At 44.5% G+C, this 19,660-nt stretch overlaps 1 protein-coding gene across 1 annotated transcript in view; it reads left to right on the forward strand.

The window, feature by feature from the left end:
* The first annotated feature begins 2,927 nt into the window (after positions 1 to 2,927).
* LOC130311259 (uncharacterized) overlaps positions 2,928 to 19,660 on the forward strand; it is a 43,793-nt gene continuing 27,060 nt past the window's right edge. The window contains exon 1 of the mRNA XM_056552469.1: positions 2,928 to 2,961. Within this exon, the coding sequence (XP_056408444.1) occupies position 2,961 (1 nt within the window). The 5' untranslated portion in view covers positions 2,928 to 2,960. The remainder of the gene's footprint in view (positions 2,962 to 19,660) is intronic.

The raw sequence follows: 19,660 nt of genomic DNA on the forward strand, positions 1-19,660 counted from the left end.
AGCTTAAGGATAACTTTTGCCTGAGGATTGCAGGATTCGTATTGAATTCTATAAATGCAGCCGACACCATTAAAGATATAAAAATAAAAAAAAATTGTAACAAATTATATAGAATTTTTGTCAATTTTTGACAAACATATACCGTATTTTTTCGCCATATAAGACACTCCGGCACCAGTGGCGTAGCATGGGTTGTCAGCACCCGGGGCAAGGCAAGTAATTTGTGCCCCCTAACCTGTGGATTTTAGCCCTCGAGTCTCTTCCACTAGATTAGTTAAAGAAACCCTTATCCCCTAAGAACATGTATTGTTTGTTATGAAAATACTGATGTAATTAACGTAAAATGTATCTAAATACAAGTTTATTTTCAAACACTTTATTGAGTGCGAACATTACACATTCTCCACATGTTCAGCAGGTCTATGAATACAAATCTACAAATGTAGTAACCTAGCATGGGCCGTGCTATTATATGTCGTCTCACAACCATCGTAAACAACAAAAAATATCAAGAACAAAAACTAAACATCAAAATGGAACCATACCCTGGAGTTGATCCAAGGCACAGGACTTTGGGTATTATAAGTAAGCGGCAAATGTCAGGGGGGCATTATATGTGCATTATATGGGCACATGACAGGGGGCCCCTGTCATGTGCCCCCACATATATGGCCCCCTGACATGTGCCCCTCACATATAATGCCCCCGTCATGTGCCCCCACATATAATGCCCCCCTGACATGTGACCCTGACTTATAATGTCCCCTGTCCTGTGCCCCCACATATATTGCCCCCTGACATGTGCCCCTCACATATAATGCCCCCCTGTCATGTGCCCCCACATGTAATGCCCCCCTGACATGTGTCCCTGACTTATAATGTCCCCTGTTCTGTGCCCCTCACATATAATGCCCCATGTCCTGTGCCCCTCACATATAATGCCCCCCTGACATGTGCCCCTCACATATAATGCCCCCTGAGTGGGCAGGACAGGGGGCATTATATGTGAAAGGCACATGTCAGGGGGGCATTATATGTGAGGGGCAAAGGACATGGGGTATTATATATGAGGTGCACATGACGGGGGGGGGTCCTGTCATGTGCCCCCACATATAATGCCCCCCTAACATGTGCCCCTTACTCATCATTTGCCCCTCTCACTTATAATTTGCTCCCCCCTCCCCTTTCTCACGCCCGTCACTTTTCTCCCACGCTGCGGCTGCTTTATTCCTGCAGTCAGTGTGAGCCGCGGGGACGTGATCTCCGGGCGCCGGCTCTATGATGTGAAGTCATCGCGCCGGCCTGCCGTGATTGGCTCTCACTGACTGCAGGAATGGAGCAGCCGTGGCATGTGATAGCAAGGTGACGGGCGTGAGAAAGGGGTGGTGGAGCGAGACAGCCGACAGCTCCCTCTCCACCATGTGATAGTTCAGGAAGAGGGGCAACAATCTTGGGGGGGGGGGCAATTGCCCCGTTGCCCCCCCCCCCTGGACCCGCCACTGCCTCCACAGTGGGTGGCGACCCGGCGGCTCGGATCGGATTCGCACAGCCAGCTCTGCAGAGAGAGTGAGTGAGCCAGGCAGGCGCAGAGAGCTGCGAGTACGCCCCCCCAGATGTTGCGCCCGGTGCGTCCGGCCCCCCCTGCACCCCCCACGCTACGCCTCTGTCAGGCACAAAACACGCACCCAATTTTAAAGGGTGAAAATCTAGAAAAAAAAGATTCTGAACCAAATACAATGTAAAGTATAGGACAGTGATCTTCAACCTGCGGACCTCCAGGTGTTGCAAAACTACAACTCCCAGCATGCCAGGAGGCATGCCAGGAATTGTAGTTTTGCTACATTTGGAGGTCCGACGGTTGAAGACCACTGGAATAGGAGGTAATACTCACGTGTTCCGGCCGCTCCGGAGCCGTCACCACTCGTCCCCGCTGCCCTGGATGTCGCCCTCCATTGCTGTCGCCATGTCCCCGTCACTCCGGAACATCTCTGCTGCCCGGTATCCTCGCTCTCCGTCGCCACTACGTACGCCGCTCCTATTGGATGATGGGACGGCGTGCGCGACAACGTGATGACGACGAAGGAGAGTGCCGGCCATGTAGGGGATCCCTGCACGGAGCAGACACCGAGGAGGCAGGTAAGGTCCCCCCCTGTGTCCTGTAAGCTGTTCGGGATGCCACAATTTAACCGCGGCCGTCCCGAACAGCCTGGCTGAGCAGCCGGGTTAGTGTCACTTTTGCTTCAGACGCGGCGGCCAGCTTTGATCGCCGCTTCTGAAGGGTTAATACAGGGCATCACCACAATCGGTGATGTCCTGTATTAGCCGCGGGTCCCAGCCATTGATAGCCGCAGGGACCGCCGGGGTATTTGCCTTATAAGACGCACCAACTTTCCCCCCCCCCAGTTTTGGGGAAGAAAAAGTGCGTCTTATACGTTGAAAAATACGGTAATTACAGATTTATCAAAACCTGTGTGCAACCTGTGTGCCAAAGGAGCTCTGTAGTGAAAGGATAAGGGACAAGTTATAGATCACAGGGGGTCCGACCACTAGGACACCCCCCCCCCCCCCCCCGGGATATCCTGAACCGGGCCCCGGCAGTCTGCTGGGGCCCCACTCAGAGATACATGTAAGAGGGTGTTGGCCGTGGCTTCCTGTGGGGATTGGAACAGCCACTTCCGGCAAACTGCTGGTGCCCCATTCAGGAGATCATTGGGGGTCCCAGTGGTCGGACCCATGACCAATTCCCCCTCGCGATCTTGATTTATAACTTATTCTCTGGATAGGGGATACGTTATATTTCACTGCACTACTCCTTTAAACAGTTGCCCATAGCAACCAATCAGATCGCTTCTTTCATTTTGAAAAAGGCAGCTGAAAAATGAAAGAAGCGATCTGATTGGTTGCTATGGGCAACTGGTCAACTTTTCCTCTGCACAGGTTTCAATAAATCTCCCCAGATAAGTACGAAAAAATGTAGAAAGTGTGCAGATATAATAAGGAGACGTGGGGGATAGTGCGCATGATGTTAGAAGCGTTTGTTGAAAATGGGGTGAGCTTAAAAATTAAAGGAAGGAATATTCAATTCAGAACTGGCTTTTTTTGTGGCAGATTTGGGGAAAAATTATCGCACGACAGATTTTTTATTTTTTTTGCCCTATGTAAGACATTCTAAAGGTGCGTGGCATTGAGAAAAGGGGCATGACTTTATTGTGTGACCAAAAGTTTGTGACTAAAAAGAGCTGTCTTTCACTAAAACACCTCAGAAGTGGTGCACAATGAGAACACGGTGGAAACTGTGTCAGATTTTCAAGCAGCCTGAGAAACTTTTTTAAAAATCTCGCACAATTTTAGACTGTCTAGTCTTAGTAAAGCTAAGCAGTTTTTGGAATATGTCCCCCAAAATGTGTTTTCATAGTAAAATCTTCTAGGTTAGGACTAGAGAGATTGTAAAAAAAAAAAGATTGTGATGCAATGGCTGTTCTTATGGCGCCATCAAGTGTTGATAAGTGGTATATCATATACCGTAGTTAGCAGCAGATTGTAGAGCAGGGGGTTAGGGCTCCATGATGCATCTTTGTCATGAGACAAAAAATTTGTGGATTCAGCTTTGCCATAACCCCAACCTTATTGCTCATGAAGGCAAAAAGTGCGGGAAAACATGAAAAACTCTGACGTGATCAGAACTCTTGTGACGTTCGCAAGTCAATCATGATTGCATAATGTGGAGACCAGGCCTTAGGGTTGATTCACACATGCCGTACTTTAACACCACAGAGAAACTACTTCAAAAACTGCAAATTGTGAGGCGGATTTGACCATGGCTTAAAAGTGAATGTCACGTGTGCATCCAACTGTTCTCACAATGGTTGCAAATGGGATTTTTAACCATGTGGTTTTTTTCCAACTTAATTTTTACAAAGGTTCTGTGCTATGTCTGACCTGTATGTTAAACTTGCTGAGGATGGAAAAAGCATCAACTCTCCTGTAGGTGTAAGCAGAAATTACTATTTTCTTGAAACATCAAACAAGAACAGACATTTCTTAAAATCGGGAGAAGACAGGTGCTATATTTCCTCATGCAGTGAACACAGGTAACGCCGGTTCACACAACACTGTATGTTTGGCACATATGTCACCAAAAAGTGGACTTGTAGAGTAAAACATATGAAAAAAATGAATGATAAATACAGTAACAACAAAATAAACTTTATGTATCACAAAGATCACAATATGTAGTAAATTTGAGTAGCCGCATTAGTCCAGTGATGCAGATGCAAATCGCATAATGCAACATTTTTCGCATACTGAAATATTTTTGGATTTTTTAGTCCAATAAAAAAGGTATTACAAGATACTGCAACAAATATCACAACATAAATTCAAGATAAAAATTCTAAAAAGTGGCCCCAGCACACATTGTGGACAGTACACATGTGATAGACCCTTAAGCGATGGACCCTGGGGCTAGTCAATACATCATGCAGTAAATGCAGTGCGCTGCAGCAACATCTAAAGTAAACAATAGTAATTGCAGAAAAATGTACTGCGTATATGGTATGCCAAACCACATAGGCACTAGACAATTGCACATAAAAGAAAGTAAAGCCAAAAGCAGGGAAACAGACTAAAAACACATGCCATATATAAGATCAAACCCATGTATACCTTCCCCAACGCATGTTTCAATGTTGGGCGCTTCATCAGGAGGGCGTGAATATATGTATATACCAGAGAAAAGCAAAAAGTTGAATATTTACAGTTCAACAAATGTATTCATAGGCTTTAGCTCACTTACAGTACTCTGTATAGAAAAGCAATAAGAAATCCCAGCAGACTGCACTTCCCTTTACAGAGGGCCAGTGGAAAAAAGTACTGTGCAGGATACATTTCTATATAAGCTCAGACAACGAGCAGACAGACAGACCTTAGGCTTTACTACCTGCATAAGGGCTCATGATCATGGCAATACCATATGGCTATATATGTGTGGCGGCACAGCTTTTAGCTTCTATACCTAACTTAGCTTGGGTGGCTTTAGTGTTACAAGGTTTGCTAGACAGTCAAATGTGTGTATAACATGCTGAAGGCCTATATAAGGCTGGGTTCACATATGTCCGGCATCTCGACGCAACTGATGCCATAACTGATGACAACTTGTCATCAGTTGTATGGCATCCGGCGTCCATTGTTTCTGGGCAACAGACAGGGGAACGCAGCTTACTGCGTTGCCCTGTCCGTTGCCCAGAAACAATGGACGCCCTCAGGCTTGTCCAACCATCCGGCGTCAAAATTGAGATGCTAGATGATTATGAATTGTCCCATTTAAATAAATGAGATCAGTTCTAGCATCAGTTTTCCTTCGGTGCAAGTTGGAGGGAAACTGTACCGGACGCCGCACATATGTGAATCCAGCCTAAAATTAGGCATATTCCTGTGTTTTTCTGGTAAAACAGAGTTTCATATGGAGTGTAAAGGGTAAAAGTTTGCCAACCTATGCATGCATTGCCTTTACAAAATATATTTTCTGTACAGTGGAAAAGCAAAATTGGTTACATGTCCAGATATTCTTTAACCCCATAAGGACTCAGCGTTTTTCCATTTTTGCACTTTCGTTTTTCCACCTTACCTTTTAAAAATCATAACCCTTTCAATTTTGCACCTACTGACCCATATGATGGCTTATTTTTTGCACCACCAATTGTACTTTGTAACATAGGCGTGCGCAGCCTATTGCATTAGGGTGTGCACCCTAAAGCACAAACTCACTCCGCGTACGCGTATGTGTGTGTTTATGTATGTGTGTGTGTGTATATATATATATATATATATATATATATATATATATATATATATATATATACACACACACACTCCTGCTTGCATAGTGTAGGAGGATTGGATCCAGGGCCAGTTTTAGGCTTAGCATGGCCCTGGGCAAAATCAGAAGAAATGGGGTCCCAAAAGTTGTAATAGTGCACTAATCAGATTAGCACATTTGTGGTCACTTCAAATACCATAACAAATATCTAAAAAGCAAAAAAAAAAATGGTACCGATAAAAAGTACAAATCACAGCGCTAAAAATGACCCTCATACATCCCCATATACAGAAAAATAAAAGTGCTATAGGGATCAGAATAGTACAATTTTATATTTTTGTATTCACATTAGGTTGGCAGCATAGTTCCCCCACATTAGGTTGGCAGTATAAATCTCCCACATTAGGTGCAGTATAGTTCCCCCACATTAGGTTGGCAGTATAGTTCCCCCACATTAGGTGCAGTATAGTTCTCCCACATTAGGTTAGTAGTACAGTTCCCCCACATTAGGTTAGTAGTACAGTTCCCCCACATTAGGTGCAGTACAGTTCCCCCACATTAGGTTGGCAGTATAGTTCCCCCACATTAGGTTGGCAGTATAGTTCCCCCACATTAGGTTAGTAGTACAGTTCCCCCACATTAGGTTGGCAGTATAGTTCCCCCACATTAGGTGCAGTATAGTTCCCCCACATTAGGTTAGTAGTATAGTTCCCCCACATTAGGTTGGCAGTATAGTTCCCCCACATTAGGTTAGTAGTACAGTACCTCCACATTAGGTGCAGTATAGTCACCCACATTAGGTGCAGTATAGTTCCCCCACATTAGGTGCAGTATAGTTCCCCCACATTAGGTTAGTAGTATAGTTCCCCCACATTAGGTTGGCAGTATAGTTCCCCCACATTAGGTTAGTAGTACAGTTCCTCCACATTAGGTGCAGTATAGTTCCCCACATTAGGTGGAGTATAGTTCCCTCACATTAGGTGGAGTATAGTTCCCCCACATTAGGTGCAGTATAGTTATAATTGTAGGGAGGAGGACAAGTCTAGAATTTACCCCTGATCTTATATTTGCCAAGGTTTTGCCATGTATGATTGTGACTGTCTATTATATGTAGGCTCACAGCTCAGGACTACATTCCCATCATGTATGATTGTGACTGTCTATTATATGTAGCCTATATATAATAGACAATCACACATGATGGGGATGTAGTCCTTAGCTGTGAGCCTACATATAATAGACAGTCACAATCATACATGATCAGGGCTGGTGCAAGGACTTTTGGCACCCTAGGCGAAAGCTAATTTTGCCGCCCCCTTGACCCCACACATTGGCTCTGCCCTTTGACATGCCCAACCTTACTACTGGGGTGACACACTGTAACAAACCCCCTCGTCATGAAATCATCTTACTACTGGGGTGACACACTGTAACAAACCTCCTCCTCGTGTAATCACCTTAATACTGGGGTGACACACTGTAACAAACCTCCTCCTCATGTAATCTCCTTACTACTGGGGTGACACACTGTAACAAACCTCCTACTCATGTAATCTCCTTACTACTGGGGTGACACACTGTAACAAACCTCCTCTTCATGTACTCTCCTTACTACTGGGGTGATACACTGTAACAAACCTCCTCCTCATGTAATCACCTTACTACTGGGGTGACACACTGTAACAAACCTCCTCTTCATGTACTCTCCTTACTACTGGGGTGACACACTGTAACAAACCTCCTCCTCATTTAATCACCTTAATACTGGGGTGACACACTGTAACAAACCTCCTCCTCATGTAATCTCCTTACTACTGGGGTGACACACTGTAACAAACCTCCTACTCATGTAATCTCCTTACTACTGGGGTGACACACTGTAACAAACCTCCTACTCATGTAATCTCCTTACTACTGGGGTGACACACTGTAACAAACCTCCTACTCATGTAATCTCCTTACTACTGGGGTGACAAACTAACAAACCTCCTACTCATGTAATCTCCTTACTACTGGGGTGACACACTGTAACAAACCTCCTCCTCATGTAATCTCCTTACTACTGGGGTGACACACTGTAACAAACCTCCTCATGTAATTTCCTTACTACTGGGGTGACACACTGTAACAAACCTCCTACTCATGTAATCTCCTTACTACTGGGGTGACACACTGTAACAAACCTCCTCATGTAATCTCCTTACTACTGGGGTGACACACTGTAACAAACCTCCTCATGTAATCTCCTTACTACTGGGGTGACACACTGTTTAGCAGACAGTGTAACAGTATTAGATAGAGAAAGTATCACACATTATAGGATTAGATACAGGGGCTCAGTAACCAGTATCAGACATAGGGGGATTAGATACACAGCTCAGCAGACAATATCAAACATAAAGGGATTAAATACACAGCTCAAATCACACATGGGGATTAGATACAGGGGCTCAGCAAACAGTATCACACATGGGGGGATTAGATACAGGATCTCAGCAAACAGTATCACACATGGGAGGATTAAATACACTGCTCATCAGACAGATCACACCTGGGAGGATTAGATACACAGCTCATCAGACAGATCACACATGGGGGAATTAGATATAGGGGCTCAACAAACAGTATCACACATGGGAGGATTAGATACACAGCTCATCAGACAGATTCCACAAGGGGGATTAGATACACAGCTCAAACAGTATCACTTATGGGGGGTTTAGATACACAGTTTAGCAGACAGATCACACATGGGGGATTAGATACACAGCTCATTAGACAGATCACACACTGGGGGATTAGATACACATTTTAGCAGACAGATCACACATGGAGGGATTGGATACACAGCTCATTAGACAGATCACACATGGGGGATTTGATACACTGCTCAGCAAACAGTATCACACATGGGGAGTTTAGATACACAGCTCATTAGACAGATCACACACTGGGGGATTAGATACACATTTTAGCAGACAGATCACACACTGGGGGATTAGATACACATTTCAGCAGACAGATCACACACTGGGGGATTAGATACACATTTTAGCAGACAGATCACACACTGGGGGATTAGATACACATTTTAGCAGACAGATCACACATGAAAGGAGCCTCACCAGGTCAGTGTCTCTTCCTTGTCTCTGAGGACAGGAATGGCCGATATTTGTGACCTTTTCACCCTGATTTGGAGACACTGTCAGCTGAGGCAGAGAGAGGCACTTCGGGGGAGGAAGCAGCGCTCCTCGTCAGGATGAAGTAAGCAAAAAAGCAGCCGCAATGTGGTTGTGATTAGGGGTTGGGGGGGGTACTGGATCTCACAGTGCTTCTCCAGCAACATGAGGGGTGGGGCGGGGGGTGTTGTGGTCTTGCAGCTCCTCCAGCAAGACGAGGCTGAGGGGAGGGCGTGTATGCTGTCAAGCTAGGTTTGCTGTGACAGGGGGGGATGGGGATTTCGGGCTGGTGATGTCGGGGATGTCCGGTGGGGCTGGGGTTTAGTAGTGAGAAAAAAAAAAAAAGTCCTGCAGCAGCGGGCCGCGGTGATTAGGGTGTGCCTGTGCACACCCGGCACACCCCGTGCGCACGCATATGCTTTGTAATGACATCAGTCATTTTATCCAAAATGGAAAAAAAAAATATATTTGTTTCTGCGCAGTGCATTTTTTTTTTGTAAAAATTACACCTTATCTTTATTCTGTAGGTCCATACCATTAAAATGATACCCTACTTATATAGGTTTGATTTTGTTTTACTTTTGGAAAAAATCATACCTACATGCACCAAAATTTATACGTTTAAAAATGTTCTCTTCTGACCCCTATAAACTTTTTTTATTTTTTTGCATAGAGGGATATATGAGGCTCATTTTTTGACATTTTGTTAACTTTTTATGGTATAAAAAGTTACCAAAAATACGCTATTTTTTAGTTTGGATTTTTTTTTACATGTACGCCATTGACCGTACAGTTTAATTAAGGATATATTTTTATAGTTCAGATATTTACGCACGTGGCGATACCACATATGTTTATATTTATTTTTATTTATATAGTTTTTTATAAATGGGAAAAGGGGGGTGATTCAAACTTTTATTAGGGAAGGGGTTAAATCACATTTATCTATTTTACACCTTTTTTTTTGCAATGTTATAGCCCCCATAGGGGACTATAACATGCAGTACATTGATTGCAGACACTGATCAATGCTATGCCATAGCATAGCAATGATCAGTGTTATTGGAGCTCCACTGCTCCTGCTGGATCTCAGGTACGGAGCAGTAAATTGACGATCGGACAACGAGGAGGCAGATAGGGACCCTCCCCGTGTCCTAACAGCTGAGCGTTATACTGCGGTTTCACCATTGATCACCGTGTCTGAAGGGTTAATACCGGGCATCACCGCGATCAGTGATGTCCGGTATTAGCCGCGGGTCCCAACTATTGTTAGCCAATGGGACCAACCCGATATGACGCGGGGTCACCGCGTGACCCCGCTTTATATCGCAGGAGCTGGCGCAGAAAGTAAATATATGTACTGCGTTGTTAAGGGGTTAATAATTGTCCAGCTCCAACCCCTTGGAATAGAAGGTGGAACCAATTCTTTAGAACTCTCCAGATCAGAGTGTACGCATGCTCTGCGGCTCCTGTCTCCATGAGAAAACTGCAACAGTAAACCTAAGGTATTGTTAAAGTCTCACACCTCGTACAAGTAGGCCACAATTCCTAGTCTTGTCTACATTCAAGATCAAAGTACATCTGTCTAGCATATCCTTCTGGAAGGATAACTGTATTTCTACAGAAAAAAGTAAAGAAACGGGTAGCATTTGAATAAATTCATCCTCCTGGATGCGCCAAAGGAGGTGTGGCTCAGCTTTGTCCATAAAAGTAGGTGACAGTGAAAAAATGCCTTTCCTGAACCAAAGTTATATTCTAAAGAACTTGTAAGCAGTGAAGCCCCCGTAGTTGTTGGTGAGGTACAGCTGGGAAGAAATTTGACAATAAGCTGCACGGTTCTTTCCCTGACTGCAATATCCATGTGCTATGACGTCACTAGCTTTATCATCCCTGTGCTATGATGTCACTAGGTGCATCATCACTGTGCTATGATGTCACTGGGGGTATTATGCCTATAATAATGCCATACAAAAAAGAAGCGCTCGGCACAATCTTCCACCTTCTTGCTGATAACCTTTTCACACTCTGCGTCTCAATGCTTTGCTCAATTTGGAGCAAACAAATCCACAATCCAAGACAATAGAATAGAAATATGAATGGCACTCACCACTTGCAGAAGCAGAAAACAGTTTCTAAATTCCAGGCACAATGTGAGCAAACATTAAAAACAGGAGAGTACAAGACTCTATGGGGGAGATTTATCATTGCTTTTAGAGCATTTTATTTGTCTATGTTTTGGTGCAGTTCAGGCGCAAGCAGCATATTTAGCGACTTTTACGCTTCTTTTGATATAGACAGTTTCCCTCTTTTTTCCTACCCATAGAACTTTTTCTTTTTGACCATGCAGTGGTCATGTATTTATTTATTTATCATTTGCAACTTTTGTCAAAAGTCGCTATTTTGTGCGCAAAGGTACTTTTTTAGGCACAAAGCTACACCACCTACCAGTAGGCGTGAAAATCACTTCTACCTTCCGCAATTCAACCTTTAACCTCTTGTGGATGACAGCGTCCCACTCCCCTTCTATGACACATGCTCAGAAGCTGGGCCTCTCTCTATTATAAGATTTAAATGTACTGAATTTGCCGCTGAGGGTAGTCATAGTAGAGAATAACCATAGGTCACTCTATTCAGCAACATAGTTGTCCTGGGTTTCTATCCTTCATAGTACACTACTGTCATCTCCAGTATAAAACCTGCATGTTATGTCAATCAGCACAAACATTTTTAAAGTGTACCTGTCATAGAGCAAAAAAAAAAAAAAAAAAGAAATAGTGATATGTTTCTCAGTACATAATCCTGATCATGTACATATAATTTTCATGTGTTTAGGACCTATATATCCCTAACAAATAGCATTTATATGTAGCTCACTTGCTTTGTGTTCTTGCCTTATGGAGGGGGCGTGTCCATCTCCTTCACTGTGGATGACTCATCTGCTCTGAGTCTGGAAGCAGCCTGGCAGTCTGCAAATCACTGCACAGTAGCTTTTATGCATACATTTTCTATCTGTTCCTAGTAAAGCTGGATGCTAATCAACATAGCCTTCACTAATGTGTGTCATTCAGCTTTAACAGACTCCTGAATGTCTGATCAGCTTCTTTGTCATTCAGGAGTCAGAGAAAGTTTTGACTGTTTAAGCATGCTGGGAGTTGTAGTTTTGCAACACCTGGAGCTGCAGTGTTTATAAAGCACTGTGTTAGATCAATGTTGCCTTTAATTGTTGCAAAACTACAACTCCCAGCATGCCCACACATCCTTTTTCTGTAGTTTGGCAAGAGCTGGAGGCACAGAGCTGGAGGCACAGCTCTAAAACAGAGTTATACAAAGATTGTACCCCCAGATGTTGCAAAACTACACCTCCCATCATGGGGGTTGTAGTTTAGGAACAGCTGGAGGCTGTAGTGGTGCAATGGTGATCTCCTATACTGGGTGCCAACATACTTTACGGCCGGTATCTAGTATGCTTCAAAATACAGAGTAGTCTGTCTGCGGCTATTTTCATTTATTTATTTTTTTTGTCAAATTTTCATTTTTTTTATAAATGTATATTTAAATAAGTAATCTTATCAGTAGTACTACAAAATGTAAAAAGTTTTTCATAATGACAATACCTCTTTAACCCCTTAAGGACCAAGGACGTACCGGTACGTCCTTGGTCCTGCTCTCCTGATATAACGCGGGGTTACATAGTAACCCCGCGTCATATCACGGCGGGCCTGGCGTCATAGTGAAGCCGGGACCCACCTCTAATAGCGCGCAGCAACGATCGCGGTGCCGCGCGCTATTAACCCTTTAGCCGCGCGCTCAGAGCTGAGCCGCGCGGCTAAAAGTGAAAGTGAAAGTTGCCGGCTAGCTCAGTCGGGCTGTTCGGGATAGCCGCGGCTAATCGCGGCATCCCAAACAGCTGACAGGACAGCGCTGCCTCCTCCAGTCCAATCGCCGAATGACTGCTCAGTGCCTGAGATCCAGGCATGAGCAGTCATGCGGCAGAATCGTTGATCACTGGTTTCTTATGAGAAACCAGTGATCAATGATGAAGATTAGTGTGTGCAGTGTTATAGGTCCCTATGGGAGCTATAACACTGCAAAAAAAAAGTGGAAAAAAAAGTGAATAAAGATCATTTAACTCCTCCCCTATTAAAAGTTTGAATCACCCCCCTTTTCCAATAAAAAAACACATTGTAAATAAAAATAAACATATATGGTATCACTCCGAATTATAAATGTCCGAATTATAAAAATATATCATTAATTAAACCGCTCGGTCAATGGCGTGCGCGCACAAAAAATTCCAAAGTCCAAAATAGTGAATTTTTGGTCACTTTTTATATAATTTAAAAATGAATAAAAAGCTATCAATAAGTCCTATCAATGGTACCGTTAAAAACTTCAAAAAATGAGCCCTTATACCGCCCCATACACGGAAAAATAAAAAAGTTATAGGGGTCAGAAGATGACAATTTTAAACGTATTAATTTTCCTGCATGTAGTTATGATTTTTTCCAGAAGTCCGACAAAATCAAACCTATATAAGTAGGGTATCATTTTAATCGAATGGACCTACAGAATAAAGATAAGATGTCATTTTTACCGAAAAATGTACTACGTAGAAACGGAAGCCCCCAAAAGTTACAAAACTGCGGGTTTTTTTTCAATTTTGTCGCACAATTATTTTTTTTCCGTTTCACCGTAGATTTTTGGGCAAAATGACTGATGTCATTACAAAGTAGAATTGGTGGCACAAAAAATAAGCCATCATATGGATTTGTAGGTGCAAAATTGAAAGAGTTACGATGTTTTAAAGGCAAGGAGCAAAAAACGAAAATGCAAAAACGGAAAAAACCCCGGTTCTTAAGGGGTTAAATGCCACAATAACACCATTAACACTGCCATCTGCTGTCACCAATAACAGACAACCTGCCTCATAACGGGGCCAACAACGATTCTTTCATAATAGAGCTGCCATAGATCCTCATAACAGTACTGCCACAAAGACTCAGCCCTTCTTGTTACCCTTCTGCCCTCCCCTCCGCTATCTGTATATCACTTCTTCGAGGGAGTATTTATATTTTCCTTGGACATTTTCTCATATTTACACCATCCTTTCTCCAACTATCTCCATACTCCTACTCTCAGGGTATCCATGTTCAGGTATAGTGTACGGTACAACTAAGCATTTGGACTCTTGGAGCTTTGGTTTCGGTTTCACATAAGAACTTTTGCAGGACGGTAAATGTCCTAAAGAAGAATGCAATGCTACAGTGTGTTGTGTCTGAGGAGTGGGCACACACTGTACACAGTCCTGACTGAACACTGGACAATTGGCTGCTATGCTGAATGGGGCTACTGTTGGTCAGATAAAGCCTTATGTTACTTTGCTCACAATGCCTTTGTGCTCACATGGTCTTTATCATAATGAACACTGTAATCTGGAAAGACAGCAGAACAGCCTATAGATTGCTTACATTTGTACAGAATGTTATGAATGCAGAAGGTTTACAAGCTGACATTGTTATAAACTTTGTTGACATTTTAATGGTTTATATCTCTGAAATATATATTACTGTATCACACATGCACAGGAACATAACACCACCCATGATTATATAGTATCAAATGTGAATTACTGAGTTACAGATTAAAGAAGTTTTCCCACAATAGCCAAATATTACCTATATCCATAATAATTGATATTATTCAGAAAGTAGGAAAAGATAGCACTGACCCATTCATGTAGATCAGATATTCTTTATTATGCAAGTGCAGGTATACAACAGTGCGGCAGGGGAGACGGATGAATGAACGTTTCCTGCGCCATTACGCACTTCTTCAACCCCTTTACACATATCATTGTTACATTATGTGGGGACAGTTGCCACATATCTCAGTGTTTATTTTGACATATTCCATAAGAATAGCAGATCTTTAAATAGAGAAAAGCTATTCTGCAAAAGTGGGATCTCCATCTAGAGACATTTGCTCACCTTACAATTGTCCGCTGCTGAAATTCCGCAGTGTAAGCGGGTCCGCGGAAGACTCATTCACACTAATGTCAGGGTTTCACACTGCTGAATTACGGCGCGCAATTGTGCACCAATTCCTCAGTGTGAAAAAAAACCTTATTTCCTCAGACAAACATGTTAGGGTTTCATATAAAGCAGAGGTCCCCAACCCACTCCTCAAGGCCCACCAAGAGTCCAGAATTTGGTATTTCCCTGTTCTATTCCAATGGAGTAACTGAAAAATCCCAAAATGTAGGTGGGCCTTGAGGAATGAGTTGAGGAGCACTGATGTAAAGCTAATTTACTCATCTGAATGTCAGGAGGAAACCAATACAAAACATGAGATGATCATATAAACTCCATGCATGTTGTCCTTGATCAGATTCAAACCCAAAACTCCAGCACTGCAAAGTAGCAATTGTGGTGAGGGTATGATGAGGGCAGAAGTTATTACCCCAGGGGTGGAGATATCACCTGTTCAGCCGGTTCGGCTGCACAGGGGCCCAACGTGTTAGGGGGCCCACCTAGTGGCCCAGGTCACAGCCTGGGCCTCAAAATCTGGGCCCCTGCTGGGCCCCCTGCCAGTACTTCATACTATATGATGCAGCAACAGGTCCCGGACCTGCCGCTGACAGCAGTAATTCACCTTTTAACCGGCCGGGCGAGACGGACAGGCCAGGGGCTGATGGGAACAGACGTGCCCCGCGCGTAGTGTTGATAAGGAGGACCAGAAGGGGGGTCAGGGGTGTAGTGATTAGGGGGTTTAATGTTGATGAGAAGGACCGGGAGGGGGGGGGGTCAGCTGTGTAATAATGATGAGGTGCTTAAGGTATATGGGGTGATGAGGAGACTGAGGATGGAGTGCGTGGGGTGTATGGGGTGATGAGGAGACTGAGGATGGAGTGCATGGGGTGATGAGGAGACTGAGGATGGGGTGCATGGGGTGATGAGGAGACTGAGGATGGAGTGTATGGGGTGTATGGGGTGATGAGGAGACTGAGGATGGGGTGCATGGGGTGTATGGGGTGATGAGGAGACTGAAGATGGGGTGTATGGCGTGATGAGGAGACTGAGGATGGAATGCATGGGGTGATGAGGAGACTGAGGATGGGGTGCGTGGGGTGTATGGGGTGATGAGGAGACTGAAGATGGGGTGTATGGGGTGATGAGGAGACTGAGGATGGAGTGCATGGGGTGATGAGGAGACTGAGAATGGGTTGTGTGGGGTGTATGGGGTGATGAGGAGACTGAGAATGGGTTGTGTGGGGTGTATGGGGTGATGAGACTGAAGATGGGGTGCGTGGGGTGTATGGGGTGATGAGGAGACTGAGGAAGGAGTGCATGGGGTGATGAGGAGACCGAGGATGGAGTGTTTGGGGTGTATGGGGTGATGCGACTGAGGATGGGGTGCGTGGGGTGTATGGGGGTGAATGAGGAGACTGAGGATGGGTGGTGAGGGGTGTATGTGTTGATGAGACTAAGGATGGGGTGTGTGGGGTGTATGGGGTGATGAGGAGACTGAGGATGGAGTGCGTGGGGTGTATGGGGTGATTCAGTGGTTGGTACAGTATTTGGCAGTATTATATTCATGGAGTACAGTGGTTGGCAGTATTATATTCAGGGGTACAGTATTTGGCAGTATTATATTCAGGGGTAGATTGGTTGGCAGTATTATATTCATGGAGTACAGTGGTTGGCAGTATTATATTCATGGAGTACAGTGGTTGGCAGTATTATATTCAGAGGTACAGTGGTTGGCAGTATTATATTCATGGAGTACAGTGGTTGGCAGTATTATATTCAGGGGTACAGTATTTGGAAGTATTATATTCAGGGGTACATTGGTTGGCAGTATAATATTCATTGGTACAGTATTTGGCAGTATTATATTTAGAGATGAGCGAACTTACAGTAAATTCGGTTCGTCACGAATTTCTCGGCTAGGCAGTTGATGACTTATCCTGCGTAAATTAGTTCAGCCTTCAGGTGCACCGGTGGGCTGGAAAAGGTGGATACATTCCTAGGAAAGAGACTCCTAGGACTGTATCCACCTTTTCCAGCCCATCGGAGCACCTGAAAGCTGAACTAATTTATGCAGGAAAAGTCATCAACTGCCGAGCCGAGAAGTTCGTGAGGAATCGAATTTACTGTAAGTTCGCTCATCTCTAATTATATTCATGGAGTACAGTGGTTGGCAGTATTATATTCAGGGTACAGTGGTTGGCAGTATTATATTCATGGAGTACAGTGGTTGGCAGTATTATATTCAGGGGTACTGTATTTGGCAGTATTATATTCAGGGGTACAGTGGTTGGCAGTATTATATTCAGAGGTACAGTGGTTGGCAGTATTATATTCAGGGGGTACAGTATTTGGCAAGGTTATAATGATTATTGTCATCATACAGAGGATGAGGATCTACTGACAAATTAAGGAACCAATGATGTCCAGGTGTCAGACTCTGCAGAGAAGATGGAAGAAATCCTGGTGTCTGGACCAGATGAAGAAGAAAAGTAAAGACAACAGAGAAGACGTCACTCAGGTCAGTGATATCATTGTGTATTTTCCTAACTGTCCCATCAGAGCTGTAGTCACTGATATCATTGTGTAGTCTCCTGACTGTCCCATCAGCTGTAGTCACTTCAGACATGTTGGGAGTTGCAGCTTTCCAACATCTGGGAAGCTACTTGAACCAAGGTGATTGGTAGGGGTCCCATGAGTCAGACCCCCACCATAAAAATGGGCTGTTTATTTTAAAATGCCTGGGCCTATTTTTGGTCCTAGTCTGGCCCTGCCTGTAAGTCACTTCTATCACTAAGGAGCCAAGGAACCAGGGGGTGCCAAGGAGGGGTCGTGCTAAGTCCAGGGGTGCGAGTGTAAAGGGGAGCACTGCCCTGTGCCTCCCAGATAGATACGGGTCAGGCTGACCCGGGGGAGTACTCACCGGGCCTGGGCCGCACACTGAGAGGGACAGGGGCCACCCGGAGCCCACCTCAGGAGCCGTTCCATCCACCTGTGGTGGACAAGGCAAGTGGCGACACTACACGCGCGGGGTAAGTGGAGGCACTCCGGTGGGGTCTAGGTACATGAGGGGGCACAGTGCTGGGGGGGGGGGCCCAGGCACATTCTTTACACAGGGGCCCTCTGCTGTCTGTGTCCGCCCCTGTATTACCCTAGAGGCTGATGGCATTAACCCCTTGTGTTCGTGATGCCAGGGTGTGGTTTTACCTCTACACCACCCAAAGGTATGGCCGCTTGATCCTGGGCTAGGCACGGGGCAAATAATGACTCGGATGCCAAGTTACGGAACAACGGCAGCTTTACTGAGGCAGACGGATGGAATAGTCTTTACAGTGTTAGGCCCAAGGAGGTGACCAGTGACTTTATAGACTTCCGGGCTCGCTGGGACTTGTAGTGGACTTGGATTAATTGCTGCAGACCCACGCTGACTTTATACAGACTGATCTTGACTGACTTGACTAGGACTGACTAGACTTCACCCTTGTATAGCTTACCAGGTTTTGACATTCACCTGTGGGGCACTTGGTTAGTGGAATCGTGGCTGCATGGTTAGGCCTTAGGTCTCCTCAGGACACCAGAAACTCTCAGGTTTTGACTGTTCCTCAGCATGCTCTGAACTCCCTAGCTAGCTCCTCTAAGGGTTTATATGTGGGAGATTCTAGAGGGGTCCAATAGGTCACCCTATAAGTCACCTGATCACTGGTAACTTCCTTGGTTTCTAGACTTGGTAACAACATTTAAAGGTACATAACATCATATATACATTACATTAGATAATATAGGTACTTATTAACCTTTTATAACACACAGCTTAAGGGGGGACTCAGGGGACACTGCAATAGAGTCTGACACACAGGACAGCAAGGGTACAGGGGTGTAACACAATGTTAACCACCAAGTCACACTGCTGTCAATCTGAATGTATATGAACCTAACTTGGCATCACTATGTAGTTTTGAGCAAAAAAAAACAAAAAACATGTGGTACCCGTGTGGTGTAGTGCAGGTACTAGTAGGGGCAGGTAGTAATAGCCCAGGGACAGATGGTAATATAATCCCTTGTAGTGTTTGTGATGCCAGGATGTGGTTGCTTGGTGTAGGGCACCGCAGACAACCAACCCAGAAACGGCATATATTAAATGAGAGTCCAAAGCAGGTTTTGATGCAACTGGGACTTTACTGAAGAAGGCAGTATAACAATTCTTACAGTTACCAACTTCCACAGAGGTGACCGGGACACAGGGAACTTCCCAGGCTTGCTTGGACTAGTAGTGATTATAATGATGATGCAGGCCACTTGTACTACTGTTATGACTTTAGTAGGGACAGTAGAGACTTGACTTGTAGACATAGATGAGACGTACAGATTAGATGTGGCTGCAGACTTGTAGGCGTTGGCTTAGCTGTACTGGACTGAACTTGTACAGGACTGGTGCTTGCTTTACTGTCCAGGAACTAAGAGAGGGAAGAAGAGACTACAGCCCTTCATATATCAGGGGCTGGACTAAAGCCCATTGGTAGCTGGTTGTCTGTGGTTACCTGTGCCTCTGGGTATCAGATGATCACATATCACATGAATATATCACATGACCATAGGAAGGTCCTATACAGTATAAACATCCTAATAACTTTTGCATA

This window comes from Hyla sarda, chromosome 1, assembly GCF_029499605.1.
Source record: "Hyla sarda isolate aHylSar1 chromosome 1, aHylSar1.hap1, whole genome shotgun sequence".
In the NCBI taxonomy this organism is placed as follows: Eukaryota; Metazoa; Chordata; class Amphibia; order Anura; family Hylidae; genus Hyla; species Hyla sarda.